The 26,481-nt window shown below is 49.6% G+C and overlaps 1 protein-coding gene and 1 non-coding gene across 8 annotated transcripts in view; both read left to right on the top strand.

Moving 5' to 3' along the window:
* Positions 1-26,481, top strand: part of TNFRSF8 (TNF receptor superfamily member 8) — a 71,368-nt gene that overhangs the window by 19,468 nt on the left and 25,419 nt on the right. For 5 of the 7 annotated variants that reach the window (XR_006383118.1, XR_006383117.1, XM_044237185.1 and 2 more), the window contains exons 3-8: positions 1,560-1,676; positions 9,401-9,553; positions 13,665-13,734; positions 14,104-14,264; positions 17,099-17,215; positions 20,135-20,284. Coding sequence is in view for 5 of the 7 variants with exons in the window: in XM_044237185.1 (XP_044093120.1) it covers positions 1,560-1,676; positions 9,401-9,553; positions 13,665-13,734; positions 14,104-14,264; positions 17,099-17,215; positions 20,135-20,284 (768 nt within the window). In the remaining 2 variants the exon portion in view is untranslated. The remainder of the gene's footprint in view (positions 1-1,559; positions 1,677-9,400; positions 9,554-13,664; positions 13,735-14,103; positions 14,265-17,098; positions 17,216-20,134; positions 20,285-26,481) is intronic. The other 2 variants (XM_044237186.1, XM_044237187.1) reach the window with 2 other exon arrangements.
* Positions 22,822-22,928, top strand: LOC122901499. Its single transcript, XR_006383515.1, has one exon. It is a non-coding gene; the product is annotated as a U6 spliceosomal RNA (small nuclear RNA).

Genomic DNA, 26,481 nt, shown 5'->3' on the forward strand with positions numbered 1-26,481 from the left:
TTATGTAATGAGTTTACAAAGAATCACAGATATCGCCACCGCTTAAATTATTATTTTAAGATTTTATTTATTTGACACGGAGAGAGAGATCACAAGCAGGCAGAGACTCAGGCAGAGAGAGGGAGGAAGCAGGCTCCCGGCTGAGCAGAGAGCCCAATGAGGGGCTCGATCCCAGGACTCTGAGATCATGGCCTGAGCTGAAGGCAGAGGCTCATCACCCCCCCCCCCGAGTCACCCAGGCGCCCCATTACTTAAATAATTTAATGCGTTGCTAACGGGGCTCTCACACAGCTAGGCTCCTGGGTCATCCCATGTACTGTACTTTATGCACTTTAGAAACACGATTCCCAGCGGGGTCCCCGACTTCCCCAGAATGACTAGGCGGCACAAGGAATGTCGAGGACCTATGGTTCAGCCTTACTTACCTACGTCCGAACAGAGTGAGGGTAGAGAAAGATCCGGCTTGAACACAGAGAAGACGGTGACGCCATCAATCCAGGTTGGACGCTCTCAGGGGTCCATTTCTGTCCGTCCTGGACTCTGCTTGCGTCGAAATCACCTCCTTCTCAGGCAGGCTGCGGCCACGCCGCACCTGCCACGACCTGGCAGCTGGGGACTTCAACCGCTCTTGGCCCCAGGAATCCAACCATAAAGAGAAGCCGTCTTCACTGGTAGCTTTTGTGAAACTCTCAGAGATGAGGCTCTTTGGCGGACATGGCTCACGTGTCTCCGAAGCCGAGTGATGAGGAAGATGTGCTCTGATTGGCTTGTCTGGGTCATGTGCCCACCCTGAAGGACGAGGTATTCTGATTGGCCTGTATGGGGGTCGTGTGCCCACCCTGAATGATGAGGTATTCTGATTGGCTTATCTGGCTCACGTGCCCATACGGGCTCAAGCTGTGGGTGGTAGGCATCCAGGCTAGGGCTGGCCCTGGACCTGGACGGAGAGCTGGGTGGGCAGGCGAAGGCGCTCTACCGTTTTGCCGCGTGGAGTCGGTGTCGACGCCATTCATCTTCCGTCCGTGTGTAATGGGACTCAGGGGCTGCTGGCTGATCTGCGCGCATCTCAGTCAGGCTGGCTGAGGCTCCGCAGGGTCTAGGGACTCCGGACTCCCTAGTTCCTGCAGGGAAGCAGGGCTCCTGCGCGAATGACCGCCGCCGGTGCCCTCCGGAGCTTGCGGTGCGCCGAGCACACCTGCTTATTTTCACCATCCCTTTACCCGGCTCAACAGCCCGAACGGGGGATCCTGCTAATCTCATGGTGCCCATGAGTCACTGGAACTGGCCCGAGCCACGCAGTGGGAACCCCCCCAGGCCCAGCTCTTCCACCCAAGCCGGGCTGCTTCGCCGGGCTGCTTCGCCCGCCTGCTCGCTGAACTTAGGCGAGGTCTGCCCTCTCCCCGGCAATGCGTCCACGTAGAACCCGAGAGCTGGACCACCATGTTTGGTGGGTTGAAGGGTGGAGCAGGGAGGGACTTCAGGGACGAGAGGTAAAGTCTGGGGAGGTGAGGTCTTCGCCAAGGCGGCTCGGCCTGGAGCTTCTCTGCTTCCTTCCCCAGGGCACACCTCGCAGCAGCCCTGCGCACAGGGGTCATCGGACTGCAGGAAGCAGTGTGACCCCGACTACTACCTGGACAGGGACGGCCGCTGCAAGGCCTGCGTGACCTGTTCTGGAGGTAAGGGCCCTGTTCCCCCCCTCAGGGGCAGCTTCCGGGAAGGGGGAGCCCTCTGGGCTGTAGGCGGAGAAGGTGGGGAGCAACCACATTTGGTGCCTGGCTGGACTCTGAGTTGGTCCCCTGGTGCCACAGTTTACCCCTCTGTATTTGTGAATTGGTATCAGCCATTGATGATTTGCATCCGTTTTTGTTTTTTGTTTTTTTAAGATTTTATTTATTTGAGAGAGAGAGAGTGAGAAAGCATGAGAGGGGAGGACAGAGGGAGAAGCAGACTCCCCATGCAACAGGGAGCGGGATGTGGGACTGGATCCCAGGACTCCAAGATGATGACCTGAGCTGAAGGCAGTCGCTTTACCAGCTGAGCCACCCAGGTGCCCTTGCATCTGTTTTTAGAGGGACTTTGACCTCTAGGAGATTCCCCCCACTCCTTTTTTAATGTAATCTCTATGCTCAACTTGGGGCTCCAACCTATGACCCTGAGATGAAGAGTTTCATGTTCTACAGATGGAGCCAGCCAGGCCCCTGGGGGAAATTGTTTTCTTATCTCTGCTTTACAGTGAAGAAACCCAGGTTTAGGGAGGTTAAGGGCCTTTCCAAAGTTAGAAAAGTCTGGTAAGGGGCAGACAGGAGTTTGAGCTGTCTGTCTGACACCCAGAACTGTTACTCACCTAAGACCACAAGTGCTTTCAGGAGAAAGCTTCCCATAGCGCTTTCATTGTTAATTTATTATGGTTGTGGTTTATGTGCTCTCTGGTGTTTTGTTTTGTGTGGGTTTTTTGTGGTGTGGGGTTGGGAAATTTGTGGAGATTTCTTGTACCCTAATAAATGTTCACATTTTATTTTACCTTATTTTATTTTTTAAAAGATTTTATTTATTTATTTGACAGACAGATCACAAGTAGGCAGAGAGAGGTGGGGAAGGAAGCAGACTCCCCGCTGAGCAGAGAGCCCGATGCGGGGCTCGATCCCAGGACCCCCAAAATCATGACCTGAGCCGAAGGCAGAGGCTTAACCCACTGAGCCAACCAGGCATCCCAAATGTACATATTTTAAAAGCATGTTTAGTGTGTTTGGGAAAAAGGTGGATGTTCTGTTGGTTAGGTACAAAATTTTCTATATACCTATTAGATCAGGTTTGTTAATTGTGTTATTTAAATAAGATGTGTTTTTTTTTAATATGTATTCTTTTAAAATAATTTTTTAAGTTTATTCAAGGTGGGGCACCTGGGTGGCTCAGTCAGTTAAGCAGCTGCCTTCGGCTCAGGTCATGATCCCAGCGTCTTGGGATCGAGCTCCACATCATGTTCTCTGCTCAGCAGGGAGTCTGCTTCTCCCTCTCCCTCTGCCTGCCACTCTGCCAGCTTGTGTGCTCTCTCTGTCAAATAAATAATTAAAATCTTTAAAAAAAATTTATTCAAGGAGTCTCCACACCCATTGTGGGGCTTTAACTCATGACCTTGAGATGAAGAGTCACATGCTCTATTGAGTGAGCCAGCTAGGTCCTCTGAAATAATATGCACTTCTTTTTTTTTTTTTTTCATTCTTATCTATTTTTGTCACCTTCCAGATGGTTGATGTCTGAGTTAAATGTATAAAATCCATCTCCCCTATGCTTGTTTTTCACCAGATTTTCATTGTGTTCTATTTATTTTTGCTCTCTATATGTCAAATCTATGTTATTAGGTACAATGTTCATGAATACTGTACTTTCTTGGTGGGTTGGACCTTTCATCAGCATGAAATACACCTCTTTGGTCCTTACAATGTATTTGCCTCAATTCAGTTTTTGTTTGATATCAATATTGCCATTCTTCTTTGTCTGCACTGGTATTTCTCTGGCATATCTTTACGTTTAAAATTAATGACTGCATTGTAAATGAAAGTTATAGGCATTCATTATAAAACTTTCGAGCAATACAGAAGTGTGAGGAAGAAAGCCAGCTCTGCCCCTTCTCCTTCCCCTTCCTTGGGTGTCTGACTGACACTTCTCTGTATCTTTATATAGAGGGAAGAAGAATGGGAAGGTTTGAAGCTGGACAGTCTATACATACATAGAGAAAAGGGATTTTTAAAAAAAGATTTTATTTATTTAATTGAGAGAGAGAGCACACACATACAACATACATACATACACACATGAGAGGTAGGGATGGGCAGAGGGGGAGGGAGTAGCAGACTCCCCACTGAGCAAGGAGCTCAAGATGGGTCTCCATCCCAGGACCCAAGATCATGACCTGTACTGAAGGCAGCCACTCAACCAGCTGAGCCACCCAGGCACCCCGAGAAAAGGGATCTTTAAGAGGATGGGCTCTTGGGGCGCCTGGGTGGCTCAGTTGGTTAGGCAACCACCTTCGGCTCAGGTCACGGTCCCGGAGTCCTGGGATCGAGTCCCGCATCAGGCTCCCAGCTCCATGGGGAGTCTGCTTCTCCCTCTGACCTTCCCGCCTCTCATGCTCTCTCTCTCAAATAAATTAAAAAAAAAAAAGAGGATGGGCTCTTACTGTTTATGATGTTCAAGTGATTATATTTGATTTTATTCAAATGTATCAGAGAAGGAAGAGACTAAAGTGAAAATATAACAATCACAAGAGAACAGTTTCTAAAAATAAAACCATCTAAAATTAAGATGAGATTATGAAAATCAAGAAGCAGTTGGAAATCATTAAAGGAATAACTGTCTCTTTTGGTAAAATCATGTTCTGCTTGTTTCAGTTTTTGGACAGGATAGAGTAGGTTGGCTTCCTGTAATGAAAAATGAAGTAATTAGCTTGCTGCTTCCTTGACCTCTTCCTGACTTTAATTACTGACTGACTTTTTTTTTTTTCTTTTTACTTTGTTATTGCCTATGGTGTTTATATTCTTTAAAATAAGACTCAGACCCTTGGCCTGTTAGTGTTACTTTGCTATTTAAGGTTATTCATTGTGCACTAGGAGTACATTGACGACAACTTCTCTGTTTCTGAATTTTTCATTTTGATTTATTGCTTGGTTGATTGGATTTCACTGACCTGTGGATTTTTGAGGAAAGACTCATCTTTGCGCATCCCCCCGAAAGGGGATTCTTTCATATTTGAGAATGTTTCTTGCCGTTATGCCCGAATGACAACTTTGTATATGATTATTCCTAGAAATTTTCTTTAGAACTTTGTAGGGTTTGGTGCGTTGTCTTCTTTGCTGAATATTGCTGTGGAGTGGTCTGCTATCTGCCTTCTTTTTTCCCCTTTGTAGGAGACTGCAAGTATAACACTTTCCTTATCCTTAGGGCTCAGAAACTTACAAGAATATGCCTTGATATTAATTGTTTGGAAAGAATTCTTCCTAGTACTTGGAAGGTCTTCTCTCTGTCTCTCTCTTGTCAAGTTTTTAGGTATTTAAGTAATCTCTATACCCAACATGGGGCTTGAACCCACGACCCCAAGACCAAGAGTCTCATGTTCCACAGACTGAGGCAGCCAGGTGTCCCTGGAATGTCTTTTCTATCTGCAGATTTAGTTCTTCTTCATTTCTGGGAAATTGGCTTGGATTTCTGTTTCTGTTAAATATGTATCTCAGTATCAGTTTTATGGTTGCTTCTTATCCTTAAGTTTGATTGTGTTTTCCTTTCTTCCCTGCCGTCGTTGTCGTCATCTTCTTCTTCTTTTATGATTTTACTTATTTATTAGAGAGAGAGAGACAAAGAGAGCGAGCATGAGCAGGGGAGAAGGGCAGAAGGAGAGGGGTAGAGGAGAAGTAGACACAGGTTCCCCTCTGATCAGGGAGCCCAAGGATGCTGGTGATGATGATGATGATGATGATGGTGGTGGTGATGGGGGACTCTATCCCAGGACCTCAAGGTCATGACCTGAGCTGAAGGCAGGCATTTAACTGACTGAGCCACTCAGGCACCCCTCTCTCTGTGTTCTTACACCTTTTTATCTTGCATGCACTGGTATTTTCTCACTGCTTTTTCCATGCCACGAACTCCGTCTTCTTTCTGATCTCTTCCGCTGCTTGCCTCCCAGGTGTCACCAGGACTCCCAGGACACTTGTAATGTATTCATTGAGTTTATTGGTGATGCTTTGCATCTCAGTTTGCTTACTTTAACTCTCTAGTCTAACTTCTCATCGCATCCTTTTTAAAAGATCCTCTTTTCTTTGAGCTTTCCCTTTGCTGAATTTATATTCTTTTTTTTTAAAAAAAAAGATTTTATTTATTTATTTGTCTGAGAGAGAGAGAGCACAAGCAGGGGGAGTGTCAAACAGAGGGAGAAGCAGGCTCCCTGTTGAGCAAGGAGCCCGATGTGGGACTCAGTTCCAGGACCCTGGGATCATGGCCTGAGCCGAAGGCAGATGCTTGACTGAGTGAACCACCCAGGCTGAATTTATATTCTTATTATTAACTTTTTTTTATAGTGTGAAGCACTCCTGGGATTGCTTCTGGTTTAGTCTGGGTTCTTGGTCTTTCCAAAACGTATTTCTCTTTTAGATCTTTCTCTTTTTCAGTCTTCCCTTCTCCCTCCCTTCCTTCTTTACTGCTACAGTGTGTCTGCAGCATTCTCTTCTCTCTCTCTTTTTTTTTTTTTGCTTCAGCTTAGCAGGGGCAGGAGCTCGTTGTGGCGTAACTTCTTTAACACCTGCCCTACCTCCCTGGGCTCTGGTTTGTCTTTTCAGCTCAGACCTTCAGCTGGGGGCTGAGTGTTACTTTTCAAAAACACTGTGGTAAATAAAATGTACATAACAGAAAATGATCATTGTAACCATTTTTAAAAAAAGATTTTATTTATTCATGAGAGACAGAGAAGGAGAAGCGGGCTTCCCATGGAGCAGGGTGTCCAACATGGGATTCAATCCCAGGACCCCGGGATCATGACTTAACCAAATCATGACCTGAGCGGAAGCCGAGTCTGATGCTTAACCAACTGAGTCACCTAAGCATCCGATCATTGTAACCATTTTAAGTGTACTGTGGCGGGGGAGGGGACGGGCATCAAGTGCATTCGCATTTTGGGGGGCAACACTCTCACCATTTCCAAGCTCCAGCCCCTGTTCATTTGCCCCAACTGTAACTCTGTCCCCACTGAACACTAGCTCCCTAGCATGGTACCCCCAGCCTTTGGCAGTTACCGTTCTACTCACTGTCTCTGTAAATTTGACCACTCTAGGAAGTTCATATAAGTAGCATCCTAAAATATTTATCTTTTGCGACTGCCTTATTTCACTGAGCCTCGTGTCTTCAAGACACTGCAGCAGGTGTCAGGCTAATATACCACTGGATGGATCGACCACATTTTGTTCATCCATTCATGTTGGTGAAGACTTGGGATGCTTTTACCTTCTAGCTGTTGTGAATTTTGCTGTTGAATACACATGTCGGCAAATAATCTGTTCGGGTCTCTGCTTTCAGTTCTTTTTGGGTATATCCTTACCAGTGGAACTGTTGGATCGTGTGGTCATCCTGTTTAATTTTTGAAGGAATCCTGAGTGTTACTTTTGAAACTGATTTTAGGTGCCCAAGGGCCTGGGTGGGAGGCAGAGTGCAGCCAGAGACGGGCTCCATCCTTGCTGGGAGAGGGATCTGCCTTCCCTTCCATCAGGGGCGTATCTAGAGCTCCTGCTGCCCGAAAAGAAGTGTACCCCACTCCCGGGGCCTCTGTTCATTTCCTCTGGGCCTGCCTTCCTGAAAGTTTGCAAGTCCAGCCCCTTTCCCACCTTTGCCCAGGCTTCTGGTTTTTTCCTTGAATTTTCCAGGGATGTCTACTGTTTGTCCTCAGTCTACCACTCAGATTTTCTAGAATTCTCGGGATTTTATGCTGTCCTCAGTACTGCTTCCGGGGTGCAGGCGAGAGTACTGCTCTGGGGCCACTACAGCGAGGAAGAGAGAGATGAGAAAGCCCCCCACGAGATGGTTTTAGGGGCCAGGCCTGGGAGAAGCGCCTATCATTTTTATTCACATCTCATTTGCTAGAATCTTGTCACGTGACCCAAATCCAACTCCGAGGGGGCTGGGAAATGTAGTCTTTGTGTGAGCCCACAGGAAATGAATTGGTGACTCCAGCATTCTGTGCCTGAGGATCCCTTTTTATGGCTTCGATGTCCTTCCTTTCTTCCTTGAGCTCCAGGGAATTCTGTTGTATAGCTGCAAATTCCTGAGGATATTAATTGTACTGATTCTAATGGTTTGTTCTGTGGGTTTTTGTTTTTTGTTTTTTGTTTTATCTGCTCTTTTGAGAGTTAGTTCTTTTTGAGTTTGGAGCTCTTTTTCTCTCCCACGGGTGACCCTTCTGCACACTGTATCTGGTCACTGGGATGGGGGCGTGTGTTGTTGAGTGGCTAATCTTCTGCAGGGTCCCTTCCTCCCACGTAGGACCAGCCCTGGGGCACTGTTGTGCTCATCTCACCCAAGAGTCTCCTGGGGGTGATGCTTGGCATCTGGACCTGTGGCATAAGTGGATGAGAAGCGGGGGGAGCCTGACCCAGCTGGGTGCTCCTGCTGTATCCCCCATCGGCTTCCCTGGGGCCTGCCCCTGCCCTGTACCCACTCAGAGACTGGAGGGCCCTAGCCCAGAGCCTCTCCCAGAATAACCATCTTAGGTATACTTTGGACTGCAGGTTTCGGTCTCCTTCTATGCAGTCCCACCTGCTTCCATGTTTCAGGAAGCCTTCACCATTTCCGGTTGGCCAAGGATGCCCTGTGTTGCTTTCCACGGATGGTTGCATTTGCCGATTACTTAAACCAGTGATTTTTTTTCCCTCTTGACATAAAATTCACCACTTAATTTATTTTAAAAATTAAATTATATTAACTATTTGTTCTTGCATGTAAGCTCTATGCCCAACGTGGGGCTTGAACTCGAGACCCTGAGATCAAGAGTGGCGAGCTGTACCGACTCAGCCAGCCAGGCGCCCCTAAGATTCACCACTTTAAATGTGCAGTACAGTGGTTTTATTGTATTCATAATATGCAACCCACCACCACTCTCTGACTTCAGAAAATTTCCAGCTCCCGCAGAAGAAGCCCCTGTTCTTCCCATTCTCCTCCTGTTCCACTCCCTTATAGTCGCTAGTCGACATTCTGTCTGTGTGGATTTGCCTAGTTTGGGCATTTCAAAGTCATTAATATACGGCTTTTAGTGACTGGCTTCTTTCACTTTGCAGTGTTTTTAAGGTTCATCCATGCTGTAACAGGGTCATTCCTTTTTATGGCTGAACAATCGATTGGTGGACGTTTGGGTTGTTTCTACTTTTTGGCAATTACGAGCAATAATGACATGAATGTCAGGTTTAGGACCCTCCTTCCAGACCCCCGGCAACCATTTGACAGCGTCTCGATGGTTTGGTCTTTTCTAGAATGCCACAGAGTTGGAATCACACAGCACGTAGGTTTTTCAGACGGACTTCTTTCATGTAGCACTATGCATTGAAGGGTTCCTCCGTGTCTTTATTTTTTATTTTTATTTTTTTGCCCACTTTAAAATGGGGCCATTAATTTCTTTTTAATACGATTAGAATGACATCTAGGGATTCTGGGTGGGGAAGTGGAGTCTGCCCCATTGGCCCTGCCTGGCTTCTTGCCCTTGTTGCAGGAACATTCTGGAAAGAAGGGCTGAGCGTGCCAGCTCCCTGCCCAAAGGGAGGCCACAGCAGCATCTTCTGTCTTGTGCCAAATGGGCACTGGCCATGAGGGTTCTCTGGCTCTCTTCCCCGTCCTTCCTCTGTCCCCTGTGACTCTTCTTTGTGTCCCTTAGATGATCTCGTGGAGAAGATTCCATGCTCAGGGAATTCCTCCCGCGTCTGTGAGTGTCGGCCTGGTATGTTCTGTTACACATCAGCCACCAAATCCTGTGCCCGCTGTAGGCTGCACTCCGTCTGCCCACCAGGGGAGGTCGTCAGGTTCCAGGGTAAGTATCCTCACCCTCAGCCCGGCATCAAGATCTGGGCCCAGCTGCACCCGCCCCAGATCTCCAAATGACCTATGACCTCCCACTTCCTTCTTCCTGTTGGACAGACTGCTGTCTCCTTTGGAGATCCTGCAGGGGCACCAGCTACTGCAGAGCCCCCTTCCCCACTTCCCTGCACTTTGTGTCCTGGGCTAAGCGAGACTCCGGTGGCCAGAAGCACAGGCGTGCTGGGATGAAGTCTTGGGTTGGTTTGAGGTTTGGGGCAGAAGTTCTCTGATGCCTGGTAAACAAGAAGCAAACTCTATCCTGGGAGTTCCCCAGAGGATTAGGGCTGGTTTTGCCAATTCACCATTGAGGCATTGAGAGTTAGAGCTATTGCGACACTTGGATTTCTTTCTCAATTTTCTGTGTGAGCTCAGGCAAATTCCCTACCCTCTCTGGGCTTCTAATTTTCTGACAGTATAAGGAGGCTCATGGCCAGAAAGGAGGTAAGGGGCACAGATGCTGTGTGGGTGGTACTGAGGACACGTTCTAGAAGGGAGGCTTGGGGAGTGGGTGGACCATAGCCCCAGGCTGGGGAGGCAGCAAGATGGAATCAGGGAGCCACGCCCACTGGGCAGAAAGGTGCCAGCACCACGCCCATGATACTCCCACTTCTAACCTGGTCCTTTCCACCATCCTTACCACCTTCTCCCCCACCTTCCTTCCTTCCTTTCCTTCCCTCACACGCCACAGCCAGTCCCATAGCATTTGTCCACCTAATTCTGTCTCCCATTCCCCACACCCAGTTCCTCCTGTCATTCCTTGCCCATGGCACACAGGCGGAGCCACCCTTGCAAAACCAAATCTGGTTCTCTCTGTCACACACACAAACACACACCTGCGGGAAAAAAAACACTTTAGTATCTTCTCATGACTCTAAGGACAATGCCATGATCCTTTGGCAGAAGAGAACTGGTTTTTGGAGGGACTTCTTTTCTAAAGTCTGTGCTGTTTGGCATTTCCGGGCTGCTGGCTTATTTGGCTCCATGTCTGGGATAGGCGAACAGAGAGAAGACCCAGGGGACTCACCACTGTGTCATTCCTTGGGTTCCAAGGCCTTCTCTCCGCTGTCCAGAGTCGTCTTTGTTTAGACACGTACCCATGGTTTAGCTGTCTTTAGTCGGAGGACTAGGGAAAAGGGCACCCACTGTGTATTCCCACAGGCCGTCTCCAGGACACAGTGTGTACACGGCCTGCACCATGTCGTCATCCTTCCGCCAGCCTCAGACTCAGCGCCAGCCTCCCTCTTTCCTTGGCTCAACTTGGTCTGCTCGCTTTCAATTCTATGGCTGCGTGGTGCTTCCCGCTCTTAACAGGCCTTGGGCATGTGGTTCCCTCTGCCTGGGACACCCTTCCCTGCTGTTCACTCAGTCAGCTCCTCAGCCTTGAGCTCTCTGTCCACACATGACTTTGTCAGGAGGCTTCCTATGACTTGTCACAGGTCACGTCTGTGTTTGATCTCTTATAACACAGCGTCCTTCGCAAACGTGGATTATGAACATTTGTGTCTCTCTTGGTTTGATCAGTGCTGGCCTCCCTCCCTGAGCCGTAGCTCCGTGAAGGCCAAGACCATGCCTGTTGTGCTCCTGGTCATCTAGGGCCGCAAGCCGGGCCACGGGCTGGAGTGGAAGATGCTAGGGGCTGGGCATCAGACCCCTGGAGTACTGTTAGATTTGCACCTGGGGGACGTGTTCCCACCCCATCCTGGGCTTCAGTCTCCAATCGGGAAAATGTGAAGTTGTTGGTAGAAGGCCTTGGGGGACTTTCCAGCTCAGAAACTCTTGCATATCTGGGAAAAGTACCTGGAGTTCTGTTGCTCCAGCCAGGCCTGTGGATCCTCTCCTGCCCTGGAGGCCCTTTCCGTGGTGTTCCTGCGACTGCCACATGCTGGTGCCAGAGGCCTCTCTCTGCTGCCCTGGACTGTGCTGCCCCTAGCGGTCCCACTGGCCACATTATTAGCCAGAGAGCATTTAAAATGTGGCCCATTGGGTTGAGATGGGCTGTCAGGACAGAACATTCACTGGATTTCAAACATTCAGTAGACAAAAATGTAAAACGTCTCATTATTTTACTTATTTATTTATTTGACACAGAGACACAGCGAGAGAGGGAACACAAGCAGGGGGAGTGGAAGAGGGAGAAGCTGGCCTCCCGCAGAGCAGGGAGTCCAATGTGGGACTCGATCCCAGAACCCTGGGGTCATGACCTGAGCCGAAGGCAGATGCTTAATGACTGAGTCACCCAGGTGCCCCTTCATTAATTAGTATTACTTTTTAAAGATTTTATTTATTTATTTATTTGACACAGAGAGAGAGAGAGAGAGAGAGATCACAAGTAGGCAGAGAGGCAGGCAGAGAGAGAGAGAGAAGGGGAAGCAGGCTACCCAAGGAGCAGAGAGCCCGATGTGGAACTCGATCCCAGGATCCTGGGATCATGACCTGAGCTGAAGGCAGAGGCTTAACCCACTGAGCCACCCAGGTGCCCCTCATTAATTATTTTTTATATTAAATATCTACTGATCTATTTTAGATCTATTAGGTTAAGTAAATTAACTCCACATGTTTCTTTTTTTTTTTTTTTTAAGATTTTATTTATTTATTTGACAGAGAGAGATTACAAGTAGGCAGAGAGGCAGGCAGAGAGAGAGGAGGAAGCAGGCTCCCCGCTGAGCAGAGAGCTCGATGCGGGACTCGATCCCAGGACCCTGAGATCACGACCTGAGCCGAAGGCAGCGGCTTAACCTACTGAGCCACCCAGGTGCCCCTCCACATGTTTCTTTTTATTTTTGAAAATGTGGTTACTAGGCAGTTTCAAATGATGTGTGGGATTCCCATCATGTTTCTGCACGACAGTGCCACTGGCTGACTCCTGGACTCCCTGGTTTCTGCTCCCACAGGGCGACTCTCCAGCCGTAAAATGAGTTTCTGCTTCAGAGTCGGCCCATGGCTGGTGCCCAGAGCTGTGTGCCTGTGTTCTCTCCTGAAGGGCTCAGAACGCCGTCAAGCAGGCCGAATCAGCCGTCTTTTATAGCTGAGGAAGTTGAGGTCCAGAGATGGGTCAAGTCTCCAGGCCACAGAGCAGGGAATACCCGAGTTTGGGTTTGAAGGTCACACGGGGCGTGGTCACCGCACCACACTCGAAGCACACGACACGTCTGCCTCGCTCACCTGCCTGCCCCGAAACCGTCAGATCATAATCCCACCTGTGGGACACTCTCTAAGCAATGTACAGACGGGGAGAAGGACAGGCTGTGGGCTAGGCATTTACTGTACGTCACGCAGTGTGGTGGGCACGGCGAGGACGATGGAGGCGGCACGCGAGCTCAGGTCCGCCGGACGGAAAGTGCTATGGGTATTCCTCTTTCTGATCGCATTCTTCAGTATTCTTCAGGAATTCTTCAGGAATCTTTGGGTTGCTGGAAACAAAATCTCAAAATTCTTCAGGATTTTTTCTTCAGGAATCTTTGGGTTGCTGGAAACAAAATCTCAGAATTTTTTGATTCCTGTAACTGCAAAGTCTGGGGCTCCCTGGGTAGTGTCGGGTGCTCTCCGGTCCCCTATGTGTAGGCATCTGTAAGATTCGTACCAGCAGCTCCTGGCTTGCCTCCCACCCAACGCCAGTGGAAAGACGGCTTCTCCTTCCAAGAACTGAAACCAGTACCTTGATATTGTTCCTCCTGGGCACACCTTGGGTCAGGTGCCCATCACTGAACCAGTTCACGGGGTCAGAGGAATCAAAGGGGTTGATGGTTCTAGCTGGTCTGCTTTTGCTCCTGGACGGGACGGAGGCGAGGTAGCCTCAGCCCTGAGCACAGGCGCTGAGACCGGAAAGTATTCCCCGGGGAAAGTCAAGGTGCTTTACCCCAACAGGGACTGGACACAGGGCAGGCTGAAACATCAGATGGCCGCCACATTTTCCAAGCACCTCATTCCGAGCTCTGGGTTGTGGTGGTAAAAGATCTGTGCCTGGAGTCCTCAGGCTCTTTCATGACGTCTCCTCAGTGTCTCATTGAGTCTCCTCAGGCTCCGCCGTGACGTCTGTCACTCCTGCATTTCTGTCCCCCCTGCAGGCACAGCAGAAAGGGACACCGTCTGTGAGCGACCTTCCCCAGTGACCAGTCCTGACCGGGCGGCCACCAGGTGACTCCCCTCTCCCCACCAGCTGACCTCGGTGTGGGGCTGTCCCGCCCCATAGGATGCTCAGGGCCCCGCTGGCTGTGGTGGGTTGGGGTTCAGCCCAGGGTGTCAGGACCCCGGGGAGTCTCTCTGCCAAGCCCACAAGCCAGCTGAGGCCCCACCATGTGCTCAGTCTTCCCAGAGCATATGAGAGAAGAGCCTAGAAAACACAGTCCTTGCTCCCAGGAGCTGACGGCGGGGCTGCCGGACGCTGTGGACAGAGGGTCTGGGGACCCCCTTCTCTGCAGAAATGGTTGCCCTTGAGCATAGACCCCCCCCACTTCGCCCCCTCAGGAGAATTGGCAGTGCCACTTCTAACTTTTCTCTTGGCAGCAGCACCCCCCAGGCCAGGCCCCTCAGGACTGCCTCAGCAAGCTCCAGGGCGAGGACCACGCTTCCCGGAAGGGGCGCTTCCCTCACCCTGGAAGACGGTTCCGAAATGACGAGGGCCCCCAGCTCTCCCTCCTCAGCGCGGGAGCCCGGTCCAGGTCCAGGTGAGTTCTCCCGAGAGGCTGTGGCTCGTTTCCAGGGCAGCAGCGTCTCGTTGGCAGGCGACCCCTGCGGGCCGGTCCAGGCAGGGGGCCCTGGGCTGCGATCCTTCCCAGTCTGGGGAGAACAGGGTCTCCAGGCCTCTTGGGGCTCTAGTCATGGACGAAGTCATTCGCTGGGCAGCTCGGGTGTGTGTGACGCGGAGGTGCTGGTGCAGGAGCGGCTGTGGGTCTGACCCCTCCGGGTTCCCACGGCGACCGGCGGGGCCCTCAGTCCGCTCCTGCCGTGGCTGACTGGCCTCCGGTGCTGGCCCGTGGTTGTCCAGCAGTCTTTGGGTATTTGGGTTGTTTCCTCCTTTTGGCTGTGATGAATAAGGAAAAGCAAGTCCGGGGCTTGTTTGTCTTTTTCATTGACTTCTTTTTTTTTTTTCTTTAAAGATTTTATTTATTTGACGGAGAGAGACACAGCGAGAGAGGGACACAAGCAGGGGGAGTGGGAGAGGGAGACGCAGGCTTCCTGCCGAACAGAGAGCCCGATGCAGAGCTTGATCCCAGGACCCTGGGATCATGACTTGAGCCAAAGCAGACGCTTAACGACTGAGCCATCCAGGCGCCCCTTCCACCGACTTCTTAATAGGACTTCTTACAGTTCTGGGCTTGAGCCCTTCATCCTGTAGTGGTGTGCGGACGGCCACCTTCCACCCAGTGGCTTGTCTCCTTATTCTCTTTATGGTGTCTTTGATAAAGAGATTTTGTTATTTTATTTTATTTTTTAAAAAGATGTATTTATTAGAGAGAGAGCGCACGCATGCTTGCGGTTGTGCGAGCAAGGGGAGAGGGAGAGAATCCTCAAGCAGACTCCCTGTGGCATGCAGAGCCTGATGTGGGGCTCCATCCCAGGTCCCCGAGATCGTGGCCTGAGCTGAAATCAGGAGTCCAATGCTCAGCTGACTGAGCCACCCAGGCGCCCCCATAAAGAGATCTTCCAAATTTTAACGTAGTCACGGGCACGTGGGCAGCTCAGTCAGTTAAGCATCTGCCTTCGGTTCAGGTCATGATCATGAGGTCCTGGGATCAAGTCCCATGTTGCTCAGCTGCTCAGTGGGGTGTCTGCTTCTCCCTTTTCCTCTGCCCCTCCCCCCTGCTTGTGTTCTCTCTCTCTCAAATAAATAAATAATATTTTAAAAACAAATGTTAAAGTAGTCACAGGGATCTGTCTTTCCCTTTACGACCGGTGCCTTTATGCTCCGCTCTTTATAGTCTTTTCCTCCACTCAAGTCTTGAAGACATCTGCATCGACTTCCTAGAATCGTTCCCATTTTGCCTTTCACGTGTAGACCCGCCGTCTGCCTTGGCTTGTGTGTACGGCGTGAGGCAGGGGTCCTGCTGGAAGGTCCGTGTGGGTGTCCAGTTGAACCAACATCTTTTATCCTTCCCCACTGTGTGGCAGACATCTTTGTATCCAAAGGTCCGTATGTGCCTGGGCACGATCTTGGACTTGATGTTCTGTTCCGTTGGTCTTTCCGTGTGGATGCCCCAGGGGCTTGAATGGCACAGGTTTTCATTTAGTCATCGGGATGGTCGAGCAACGTCTCTGCCTTTGTTTTTCGTCACTAGCCCGGCTCTTCTCAGTCATCTGCCTCTCTGTGTGCACTTCAGAATCAACTTTTCAGATTCTGTAAACTGTCCTCTTGGGCTTTTCGTTGGGATCACACCGAATCCAGCTCACTTTAGAGAAAATCTTTGCAGTATCGAGTAGTACATGATAAAGCCCTCTATTATTTCACTCTTTATTTTTTTTTTAAGATTTTATTTATTTATTGGACAGACAGAGATCACAAGTAGGCAGAGAGGCAGGCAGAGAGAGAGGGGGAAGCAGGCTTCCTGCTGAGCAGAGAGCCTGATGTGGGGCTCAATCCCAGGACCCTGGGACCATGACCCGAGCTCAAGGCAGAGGCTTTAACCCACTGAGCCACCCAGGCACCCCTCACTTTTTATTTTTATTTATTGAATTCAACTTAGGTCTGCTTGACCTTCTCCCAGTAATATTTTATTATTTTCTGTGTAGAGAGATTTATAGCTTTGTTTTAGATTTCTAGGTACCTGATGTTTCTGATGATGAGGGGAATATTTTTTTTTTCAGTATTTCGTGTTCTAAGTCTTCATCACTGGTATTGTTTTGAACCGTGTGAACAGCCAGTATTTGGCAGCCTCACCTACCAAAATGGCAATTCATGTGGCTCAACCCAAACATAAAGGCACTCAGTTTTGATGTAATAACATTATTTCCAAGCACCTTGTTAACTTCACTTGTTCTAATAATCTAAGAATCTAATAATCTAAGACTCTGCTGGTTCTTTTGGGTCATCTGTCCCCTTTAATGACGCCATCTGTCCATGACAGCCTGATGTCTTCTTTGCCAGACCCCACTACTTGCCTCTCTTTTCCTCGCCTTCCCGAATTGCCTGGATCCCCCAGTGCCACACGGAGCGGAAGCTGTGGCCAGTAGACATCATCCTCATGGCTGGTCTCAGAGGGAAAGTGGCCCCCGAGTTTTGAGGAGGGTGGTGACATGGCAGGGAGGCTGGGGAGAGGGCAGTGGCCGTGGTGGATGGCAGAGGGCAGGGACTGGAAGCAGGGGCCAGTTAGTGAGTGCTGCTCTCCTGTGTGGCTTTAGACAAATTCCTTCCCTCTCTGGGCTTCAGGACTCCCTCTGAGAGATCAGTCTGACCTGTGTGGAGTTTGGGGGCCGGCCATGGAGCTGGAGGTGGCGATTGGGTGCGGAGGTGGGGCCTCTGCCAAGGCGGCCCGGCCTGGAGCTTCTCTGCTTCCTTCTCCAGGGCAGATCTCCCAGCAGCCGTGCGCACAGGGGTCATCGGACTGTGGGAAGCAGTGTGACCCCGACTACTACCTGGACAGGGACGGCCGCTGCAAGGCCTGCGTGACCTGTTCTGGAGGTAAGGGGCTCCTTCCTGGGAGCAGGGGCTCTTGGCTGAGAATCTGGGGATGGGGGGCTCTGAGTTTGTTCTGGGACTGCTCAGCCCTCAGGAGCCTAGCTCCCCTCGCTGGCATCTCTGAGCAGCAGGCCTTTTCTGAGTGTCCTTCTCGATTGCGGGGCGTTGATGGTGGTGACCCCTTCTCACACAGCTTCCGTTTGCTTACTCCTGCAAGGAAGCGTTCGTTACCGTCTACCTGTTCCAGACTTGTCCTGTTATTTTTGGTAGCTGTCCTCTGGTGTGTGGATTACAGTTGTCCCCATTGTACCGAGGAGAACACTGAGACCTTACAAAGGCCACAGGCACCCGAGAGCAGCGTGGCCAGAGTTTCAACTTGGAGGTTCTGGGCTCGGCTAGTCACTATACTGTCCTTAGAACATTCTCAGGACAGGCAGTTTCTGGGTGACTTCTGTGTATGTGGCCGACTCAGCACAGCCTCACAGCACCACCAGCTGCCCCCTGACATCCATCCACGAGGGCTGCGCAGGACAGGGGCAGCTGCCCAGGCCGCAGACAGCCATGGCTGATTGTGTCCCCAGCCCCATCACAAAGGCAACGGGGGCAGGGAGGGGATGCGTGATCGTATCTCCTTGTCCAAGGTTTCTTTCACAGAAACCTTGGCTGAAGTCAGCAGAGGCCCAGAGAGCACCATTTGTCACTGGGGGCCACTGTTCCAGTTGCAAAGGCCACAAATAAGCTTTCTCAAAACATGGTGGCAAAACCAACCCCCTCCTGTTTACTCATGAATCCCATGGGTCAGAAATCAGACAGGACCCTGAGCGGGTGGCTCGTCTCTGCTGCACAATATCTGGGATTTCAGCTGGAAAATGTGAAGGCTACAGGCGAGAATTGTCTGAAAGCCCTTTCCTTCGTGGCCTCTGTATGGCTAACTTGGGGGCTTCCTCGAGGCCTGGCGCCTGGATTCCAAGGATGGGGCAGGGGTAGGGACAAGCCACATCCCTTCTGTTGGCCTTGCCTTGGAAGTCGCATGGCATAGTTTCCGCCAGTTTTTACCTCTTGAGGCAGTCACACATCCCACTAGAGTCAGTGGAAGGAGAAGAAATCAAACTTCTCGACGGTGAGGCAGAGGTCTGGAAGAGCAGATTTGGGCCAGAAATGCTGCTCTGGCCATTTTTGGAAAAAATATCATCTGCCAAAGCTACTGTGTCAGATAGAGAAGTAAGAGAATTCCTTCAGCTCTAAGGATGAAAGCTCTGCGAAGCCGTTGGGTAGAGAACAGGGGCCAAGAGCATGGACTCTGGAGCCCAAGAGCCTGGGTTCAAATCTTGGCCCTACCAGTTTGCAGCTTATAAACACAAGCAAGTTTCTTAACATCTCCGTGCCTCAGTTCCCTCATCTGCAGTGTCCATGATAATAGTACTCTCTCGAAGACCTGATGCAGGAATTAAGTAGGTCAGACTAGGTTAATCGGGGCAGGATGCTAAGAATAAGACCCCCCCATGCACCCGATGGTATTACGGCTGCCTTGTTTGTACTCAATAATATTAAAAAAAAAAAAAGATTTTATTTATTTGCTTTGCGAGAGAGTGTGTGCATGTGGGAAGTGGGGAGAAGGAGAGGGAGAGAACCTCAAGCGGACTCCCCACTGAGGACAGAGCCCTGTTGAGTGGGGCTCGCTCTCACTTCCCTGAGATCATGACCTGAGCGGACACCAAGAGTCGGACGCTTACCTGAGCCACCCAGGCGTGTCCCAGCCACACTCGGTGCTGTTAATAGCTGAGATCGTGATAACAGCTGTCATTGTCCCAAGTCCTCGCTGGCACTGCTGAGCTCACTCCTGCTGTCTGCACAAACTCCCCAACCCTCCCCAGTGCCCACTCTCTCTGGAGGTTTCAAGAAGAGACTATGAGGTTACCATCTGAGGTCTGTGAAGTATCCTGCTGATTGAGGAAAGTCCTCCTGACCCAGTCACATGTGTCTGATCTACTAATGTGGTCGTTCTGTTTTCACCCATTTAGAGCATATGAAATATTCCCAAGCATATGTAAATGCATTATCACATGCTTTCTTTGACAAAACATCCAACATTTTTTTTTTATCATTGAAAATTTCTTTTTTTTTTTTTTTTTAAGATTTTGTTCATTTATTTGAGAGAGAGAGAAAGCATGAGCTGGGGTGGGAGGGCGGAGAAGAGGACAGAGGGAGAAGCAGACGCCCTGCTGAGCAGCGAGCCCAATGGGGGCTCCAGCCCAGGACCCCAAGATCATGACCTGAGCTAAAGCCAGACCCTTAACCCACTGAGCCACCCAGGTGCCCCAGCACTGAAGATTTCAAGCATATTCAGAGTAAAGTCAGGAATGGCTGTGGACATCACCCACTTTGAACGAATGATCAAGCCACAGCCACTGTGGGTTCATCTCTACCCATGCGTGCTCACCCTGTTCTCTAGATTATTTTCTTTCATCAGCTTTATTGCGACAGGATTGACACACAGGGCCACGCATGTGGACAAAGCATGCCATTTGATACCTTTTGACATCGTATGCAGCTGTGAAACCATCACCACAATCAAGGAAAAGAAGTTTCCAGAAAGTTTCCTCGAGTTCCTTATCGTCCCTCCCACCGTTGCTCACCCCACTTCCATTCCCAGGCAATCATCCTGCTTCCTGTCACTGTGGAGGAATTTGCATATTCTAGCATTTTCTGTAAACGTAATCAGATAGTACATACTCTTTTCTACCCCCTTGCCTTCTTTCGCTCAGCCCGACTATTTTGAGCCAAAAGATCTGTTCAACAGGATAGTCACATGAGTGTTTGCTTCCAGGCAAATGCTTCTCTGCCCTCCTGGGGGTTCTCGGGACCCTCTGCCCTTGCCATCCCAGATCCTTCCTCATGACCCTTCTCTGTGTCCCTTTGAAGACCTGGTGGAGAAGACGCCGTGCACATGGAACTCCTCTCGAGTCTGCGAATGTCGATCTGGCATGTTCTGTACCACATCAGCCACCAACTCCTGTGCCCGCTGTACCCCCCGCTCCAGCTGCCCACCAGGGACGGTCACCAAACCCCAGGGTAAGCTGTCTGCACCCCCAACCAATGGGCTTCCATCTGTGCCCCTGCAGCTGGACATCTCTTCACCCCCGCACTGGGCAAATGACCTTCAACCCCAGCTGTTAACTAGGTCAGGTTTGGGCTTTGGTTTTGTTTTAATAGTTAGATCTGGTGAGTGGAATGAAATCTAGATCTGGGCGTGCCTGGCTGGCTCTGTCGGAAGAGCATGTCACTCTTGATCTTGGGGTTGTGAGTTTGAGCCCCACATTGAGATTGCTTAAAAAATAAATAAACTTAAATCTAGATTTGGCATTTTAGTAAGAAATTCTTTTTTTTTTTTTTAAGATTTTATTTACTTACTTACAGAGAGAGTGAGTAAGAGAGAGAGCACTAGCAGGGGAGTGGTAGGGAGAGGGGGAAGCAGGCTCCCTGCTGAGCAGAGAGCCCGAAGTGGGGCTCGATCCTAGGGCCCTGGGGTTGGGACCTGAGCTGAAGGCAGATGCTTAACTGACTGAGCCACCCAGGTGCCCCTCGGTAAGAGACACTGATGATTTTTTTAAAAATTGTTCCTTCTGGGGCACCTGGGTGGCTCAGTGGGTTAAGCCGCTGCCTTCGGCTCAGGTCATGATCTTGGGGTCCTGGGATTGAGTCCCGCATCGGGCTCTCTGCTCAGCAGGGAGCCTGCTTCCCTCTCTCTCTCTCTGCCTGCCTCTCTGTCTACTTGTGATCTCTCTCTGTCAAATAAATAAATAAAATCTTAAAAAAAAATTGTTCCTTCTGAAATTGTTGGGCTGGTAAAATCTTCACTCATTTGAAAGGCTCTTTCATTGACTCAAGATAGAGCAATATGAAATTTTTGAAGACAGTTCCAACTCAAGATGGTAGACCTTGGGGGCACCTGGCTGGCTCAGTCGGCAGAGCGTGCAACTCGTGATCTCAGGGTTGTGAGTTTGAACCCCATGTTGAGTGTGGAGCTCACTTAAAAAACAAACAAACAAAAAACACAAGAGAAAACAAAGAAAAAAAAAGATGGTAGACATTTGCCAGAGTACAGAAAAATATAAACTCTTGACGTTGGAGGAAAAAAGAAACCTGGTTAATCAGCAGAAAGGAGATTTCAGGAAATTTCTAGAAGGTAGAAAACAGATGGAAGGGTGGTGACAAATGAAATGAGGGGGAGGAAACCCTGCCCCGGAATTCACGCCACCAGTGCTGCAGGACAAGTGAGAGGTACCTTGCTCCCAAGACCCCCCGGAGGCTCTGGGCTCAGAGTGGGCTGGACAAGGAAGAATGGGGCTGAAGCGGAGAACTGAACAGTGCCGGGGGTGCAAATTCGTCTGGGAAATAACAGTTAAAAATCTGAGACAGTGGTACACCACGGACCCTGATGGTGCCTGAGTTTTCATCCTCTGGTGAAAATCATCGACTTTTTGGCTGAAGACGCTGAAGGAGTATCCGGGGAAACATGGGGCCGCCGGTGGGGGCCGCTGCCCTGTGGAAAGCCCTCTTTGGTTGTGTGTTCGGGAGTATAGCCTGGCGATAAGCTCCCCCTGCTAAGTCCCCCTGAAGTGAAGACGGTCAGCCCACACTCCCCACCGCCCAGAGTTCCCAGCCACAGCCCTACTCACGAAGAGGCCTCAGGTGGAAAGGCCGTGCTACCAACGCAGCAGAAGAAACCCCACCAGCTGCTGGAGTACGCAGCAGGGTCCTTTTTAAGGAGAGAGGAGTGGGCAGTAAAGCCGCTCAGACTGATAAGGGAAACCAGCCGCACGATGGAGAAAAACAAAATCACAGAACACCGTGGGTGAAGCGATGGAAGCGGCTTCGGGAATAGGAGTAGATACTTAAAATGCTAAGTTAGCATCCACAGAAAAACTCAAGAAGTTGTTACATCCATAGAGAGAGATCAGAATGCTGCGAAAAAGAAATAGTAAGAGAGAAGAGGACCAAAAAAGGTTTTCAGAAAGTGTGCTTCTTCCCACGTATTGCCTCTCGGCTGTCCGTTCACCTTCCGCACCTGCTGCGCAGGGAAAGACCAGACTCTTCCTGCGTTTCTCTTCCTGATGGCGATGTTGAGCTCTGCCAGTAGAGGGCACTGGGGAGCCATTGCAGGAAGAAGGAGCCTTCTCTGGGCTGCATTTGCTTTTTCTTGCTCTTGCTGCGCCCTCTGTCGGCAGAGCACCTGGGTGGGGACATCTGGTCGTGCCCGCCCCAGTCATGCTCCCAGAGTAGACAGTCCCTGGGCAGCCTCACAGCCCCAGCCTTGGTCTGGTGACCACCTTGGTGTGACCTTCCCAACAGGGACACTGGTATACTCCGGGCCTCATGTCAGCCCAAGTGCCATAATTCCCATTGTGTACCCCTTACCCCAAGCCTTGGGTCTTCTGCATTCACAGCCCTGTTGGCCTGGTCACTGTGTGCTCCGGGCCTTGTACCCACCGTGATGCCCCAACTTTCCTTGCATACTTGACCTGAATAATATGAAACTTTAGATGGACCTACCAAGAACAAAGCAGGATGAATGAAGATTACTCAGACCCAGACAAAATAGGTATCTTGTGCTCGCTTCGGCAGCACATATACTAAAATTGGAACGATACAGAGAAGATTAGCATGGCCCCTTCACAAGGATGACACGCAAAATAGGTATCTTTATCTATCCATTCAATAGTTGACAGACATTTGGGTTATTTCTAGTTTGGAGCTATTATGAATAAAGCAATTATAAAAAGACTTGTACAACTCTGTGTAAACATAGATTTTCATCTCTCATGAGTAAATACCCAGGAGATGGATGACTAGATTCCTGTGCTGGCCACCCAGAATGTCTCTGAGGGCCCATTCAAAGCCTTTCACCACCTGTGACGTGATCTTACCCACCTAGTTTTATGGATGGAGAGAATCATATGGTCAGAGGTAGAGCTAGAACATAAGGATCCTGAGTTCCAGCCCAGAGTCCTCCCTACCAGACCACATCAGCTTCTTCTTAGTTCTGAACCTAGAATTTTCTATTTGGTTAAGTACAATTAAGTTTGAAAGCATCAAAAAGCATTTTCAGACATAAAAGGGCAGGAAGATTTGCCCTCATGTGTCCTCTCTTAGAAAGTTACTTGAAGATATTATCTGGCTAAATGAGGGGCTAAAACAAACAAACAAACAAAAAAAAGCCATGAATCTAGAAAACAGTGACTCAGTATGACAGCTGTATTGCAGACCAGCTGAGCCAGATGAGAACAGAAAAATGAAGGAGGGCTCCAGTGAGTTGTCCTGTCTGCAGGAATGAAAGAAGGAATCACAGTAAACTTCCTGAGTAGTAGGTTTGAAAAACTTGGTGATACGGTGAAGGCACATTATTCTCTTCTCACCAAGAAAACAAAAGGCAGATAAGAACTCTAGGGAAAATAAAAAGCCGACTACACTCCAAATATGAAGATGAAAATTTTATCTGATTTTAAGCACTTGTTGGATGCACAAAAAGAGAACCCACTCGACCTTGATGCTAAGACCATTCTCCTTCAAATGGCCCAAGGATCAGGTGTTTGGATTTAAAGAGAAATATTTCAGTCTGGCAAATACTATATTTTTTAGTTCTAAATTGGGAATTAGAGTGGGAGTTTCTTTTTCTTTTTTCCCTGTCTTTCAGTTGGCTCTTACCAGACAACACAGCAGCCTAAGTAGGGGCTAAACAATACCTTCTCCTCACCTTCAGATTTAAAGAAAGAGGAAAGGGGGAGGGCCACTACACCCAGGAGAAAGGAGGCGGCTACAGGTGAGGTATGATGCACATGGAGAGGTTGAGAGGCACCCAAGGAGCACTAGGTCCCCCTTCTCTACTTAGAGAAGGACAGCGGTACTTTCTTTTTTTTTGAAGGTTTTATTTATTTGAGAAAGATTGTGAAAGAAAGCATGAGTGGGTGTTGGCGGAGGGGCAGAGATAGAGGGAGAAGCAGGCTCCCCACTAAGCAGGGAGCCCAACATAGGGCTCGATCCCAGGACGCTGGGACCATGACCTGAGCCCAGGGCAGATGCCTAACCCACTGAGCCACCCAGGCACCCCAGGACAGTGGTTCTTTTGCTGCATCCCGGGAGGTGTCCAGTGGGAGCTCAGACTCAGGTGCCTTAGAGAGAGGCGGGAGGCTCTCTCCTCCTGGTGCTGCCTGGGGGTCCTCGAAGGCATTCTGTGTGGTCGGCACAGTGACATACAGCCGTCCCCTCTGCTCCAAAGTATCAGGAGGAAGGAAATTGTATGTCCTCATGAAGACTTGTACAAGAACATTCAGACTTGCCTTATTTATAATTTATAATTTATTTATAAAAGCTCCAATCTGGAAACAACCCAGCTGTCCATCCGCAGGTGACCGGGTAAATGTGGCACATCTCCACAGTGACGAGTGTGCTGTGCATTATAAGTGAATCGCAGAAACACGCTGAGAGAAGGAAGCCAGACCCAGAGAGTACTTCCTGCCTGAGCCGGTCTAATGAGATTCTGGAACAGACACACTAATCTATATAGACATAAAGCAGACCAGTGGTTGCCTGAATGCAGGAGGAGGGTTTATGGCAGAAGGGCACCAGAGAACTTACTGGGATGGTGGGAATGTTCTAGATCTTGAATGGAGGTACAGGTACATTGGAAGGACTCAGTCTTCAAAACCCATCAAACAGTATGACGGAGGGGACATTTTCTCCTATATCAATTATGCCTTAATACAGTTGATCTCGAAAGAAAGGAACTTTCAAAAAACTGAGGCTACTTTAAATATCAGGAGATAGTAATTTCATGTGTTTATTTATATGTATTTATCAGGTTTCTCTTTTGCATAAAATCAGGAGGTGTAGAGCACCAAGCCACCTTCCTGTGTGATCACAGTTGGCTGGAGGTGAGGGGCAGCTTTTCCACTTTGATCCTTTGAGACAAAAGCCTGTCTGTCTCAGCCAGCTCTATCTGCAGGAATAGCGGATGACAAACAGCAAACAACGTTGACATTTCAGGGTTCAGCTGTCCTGCTTGGGTCAGCTGGAGGCTTTGCCATCTTGCCTGGGCGCGCAGGTTTGGTTTGCGTTTGCTTCAGGTGTTTCTCTTACTCCTGGAACGAGTGGCAGTCACTACCTGCCCAGAGCTTCCTCTCCTTACAGCCAGGGTGGGAGAACAGAACGGCCCAGGCTGGGGACAGTCACACTGTTCCTTCCATCCTGCTCCGCGGACCATCTGAGTCCCAGGGCATTGGGCAGGTGGGGACACAGACACCTCCCCCATCTGAGGAGGGGGTCCTGGGATGTAATCTACTGCACTGATCCCATTCCATTGCTAATTAAATCCTCGCTTTGGGGAGCAGTTTTTAAGAACAGCTTTGTTGCAGTACACTCGACATACCGCAGGATCTGTAGATTTAAGTGTGCAATTCAGTGACTGTAAAGACATTTACAGAGTTATAAAACCATCACTACAATCTACGAAACCTTGTGGCTTTAGTCGTCAATCCCCGTATCCGTCCCCAGCTTGGACAAGGACTCCTCCTACTCTCTGTCCCTCTAGATGAACCTTTTCCAGACATTTCCTGAATCTGTGCTCTGTGTCAGGTTTCTCTCACGGCACATGATCCTTTAGAGGCTTCTGTGCTCTGCGGCTTGTCTTAGTGCATGGTTCCCTTTTATTGCCACACAGTATTGGGGTGCAGATGCACTACATTTTATTTATTTGTCCAGTTGATGGACATTGGGGTTGTTTCCACCCTTTGGCTACTTTGAAGAATGCCGTATGAACAAGTGTGTTGCTCGCCAGCCCCTCCCATGCGCCTGCTCTCCTCCTTCCCCCACCTAGGGGGCCTAGGGCCACCCCGTCTTTGATTTCCTCTGCTTAGATAGCCCCACCCACACTTCCCTTGAGGGAAGCCTCCCTGGACAGACGTGTTCAAGTCCCGTGTTACGGGGAGCCCGTGTACCTTTGTGTGACACCTGTGTCACCTCTGTGAGCCCTCCACCATGCCCATGAGCCCCTGACAGTAGGGATCTGGTCTCTTTTGCTCACTGCTACATCCCAGCTGTCAGCACAGTCCCTGACACATAGCAGGTGCTCAGCAAAGAGTTGTTGCATGGAGGGAAGGAAGGAAGAGGAGAAGGAAAGAGGGTCAGGACATCAGCCCGAATCTACCTGGCTGCAGTGTCCTTATGGCCTCACCAAGCCTCCTCCTTAGAAGTTTCCAGTCCTGCTGGGTAAG

This window comes from Neovison vison, chromosome 2 (assembly GCF_020171115.1).
Source record: "Neovison vison isolate M4711 chromosome 2, ASM_NN_V1, whole genome shotgun sequence".
Taxonomy (NCBI): domain Eukaryota; kingdom Metazoa; phylum Chordata; class Mammalia; order Carnivora; family Mustelidae; genus Neogale; species Neogale vison.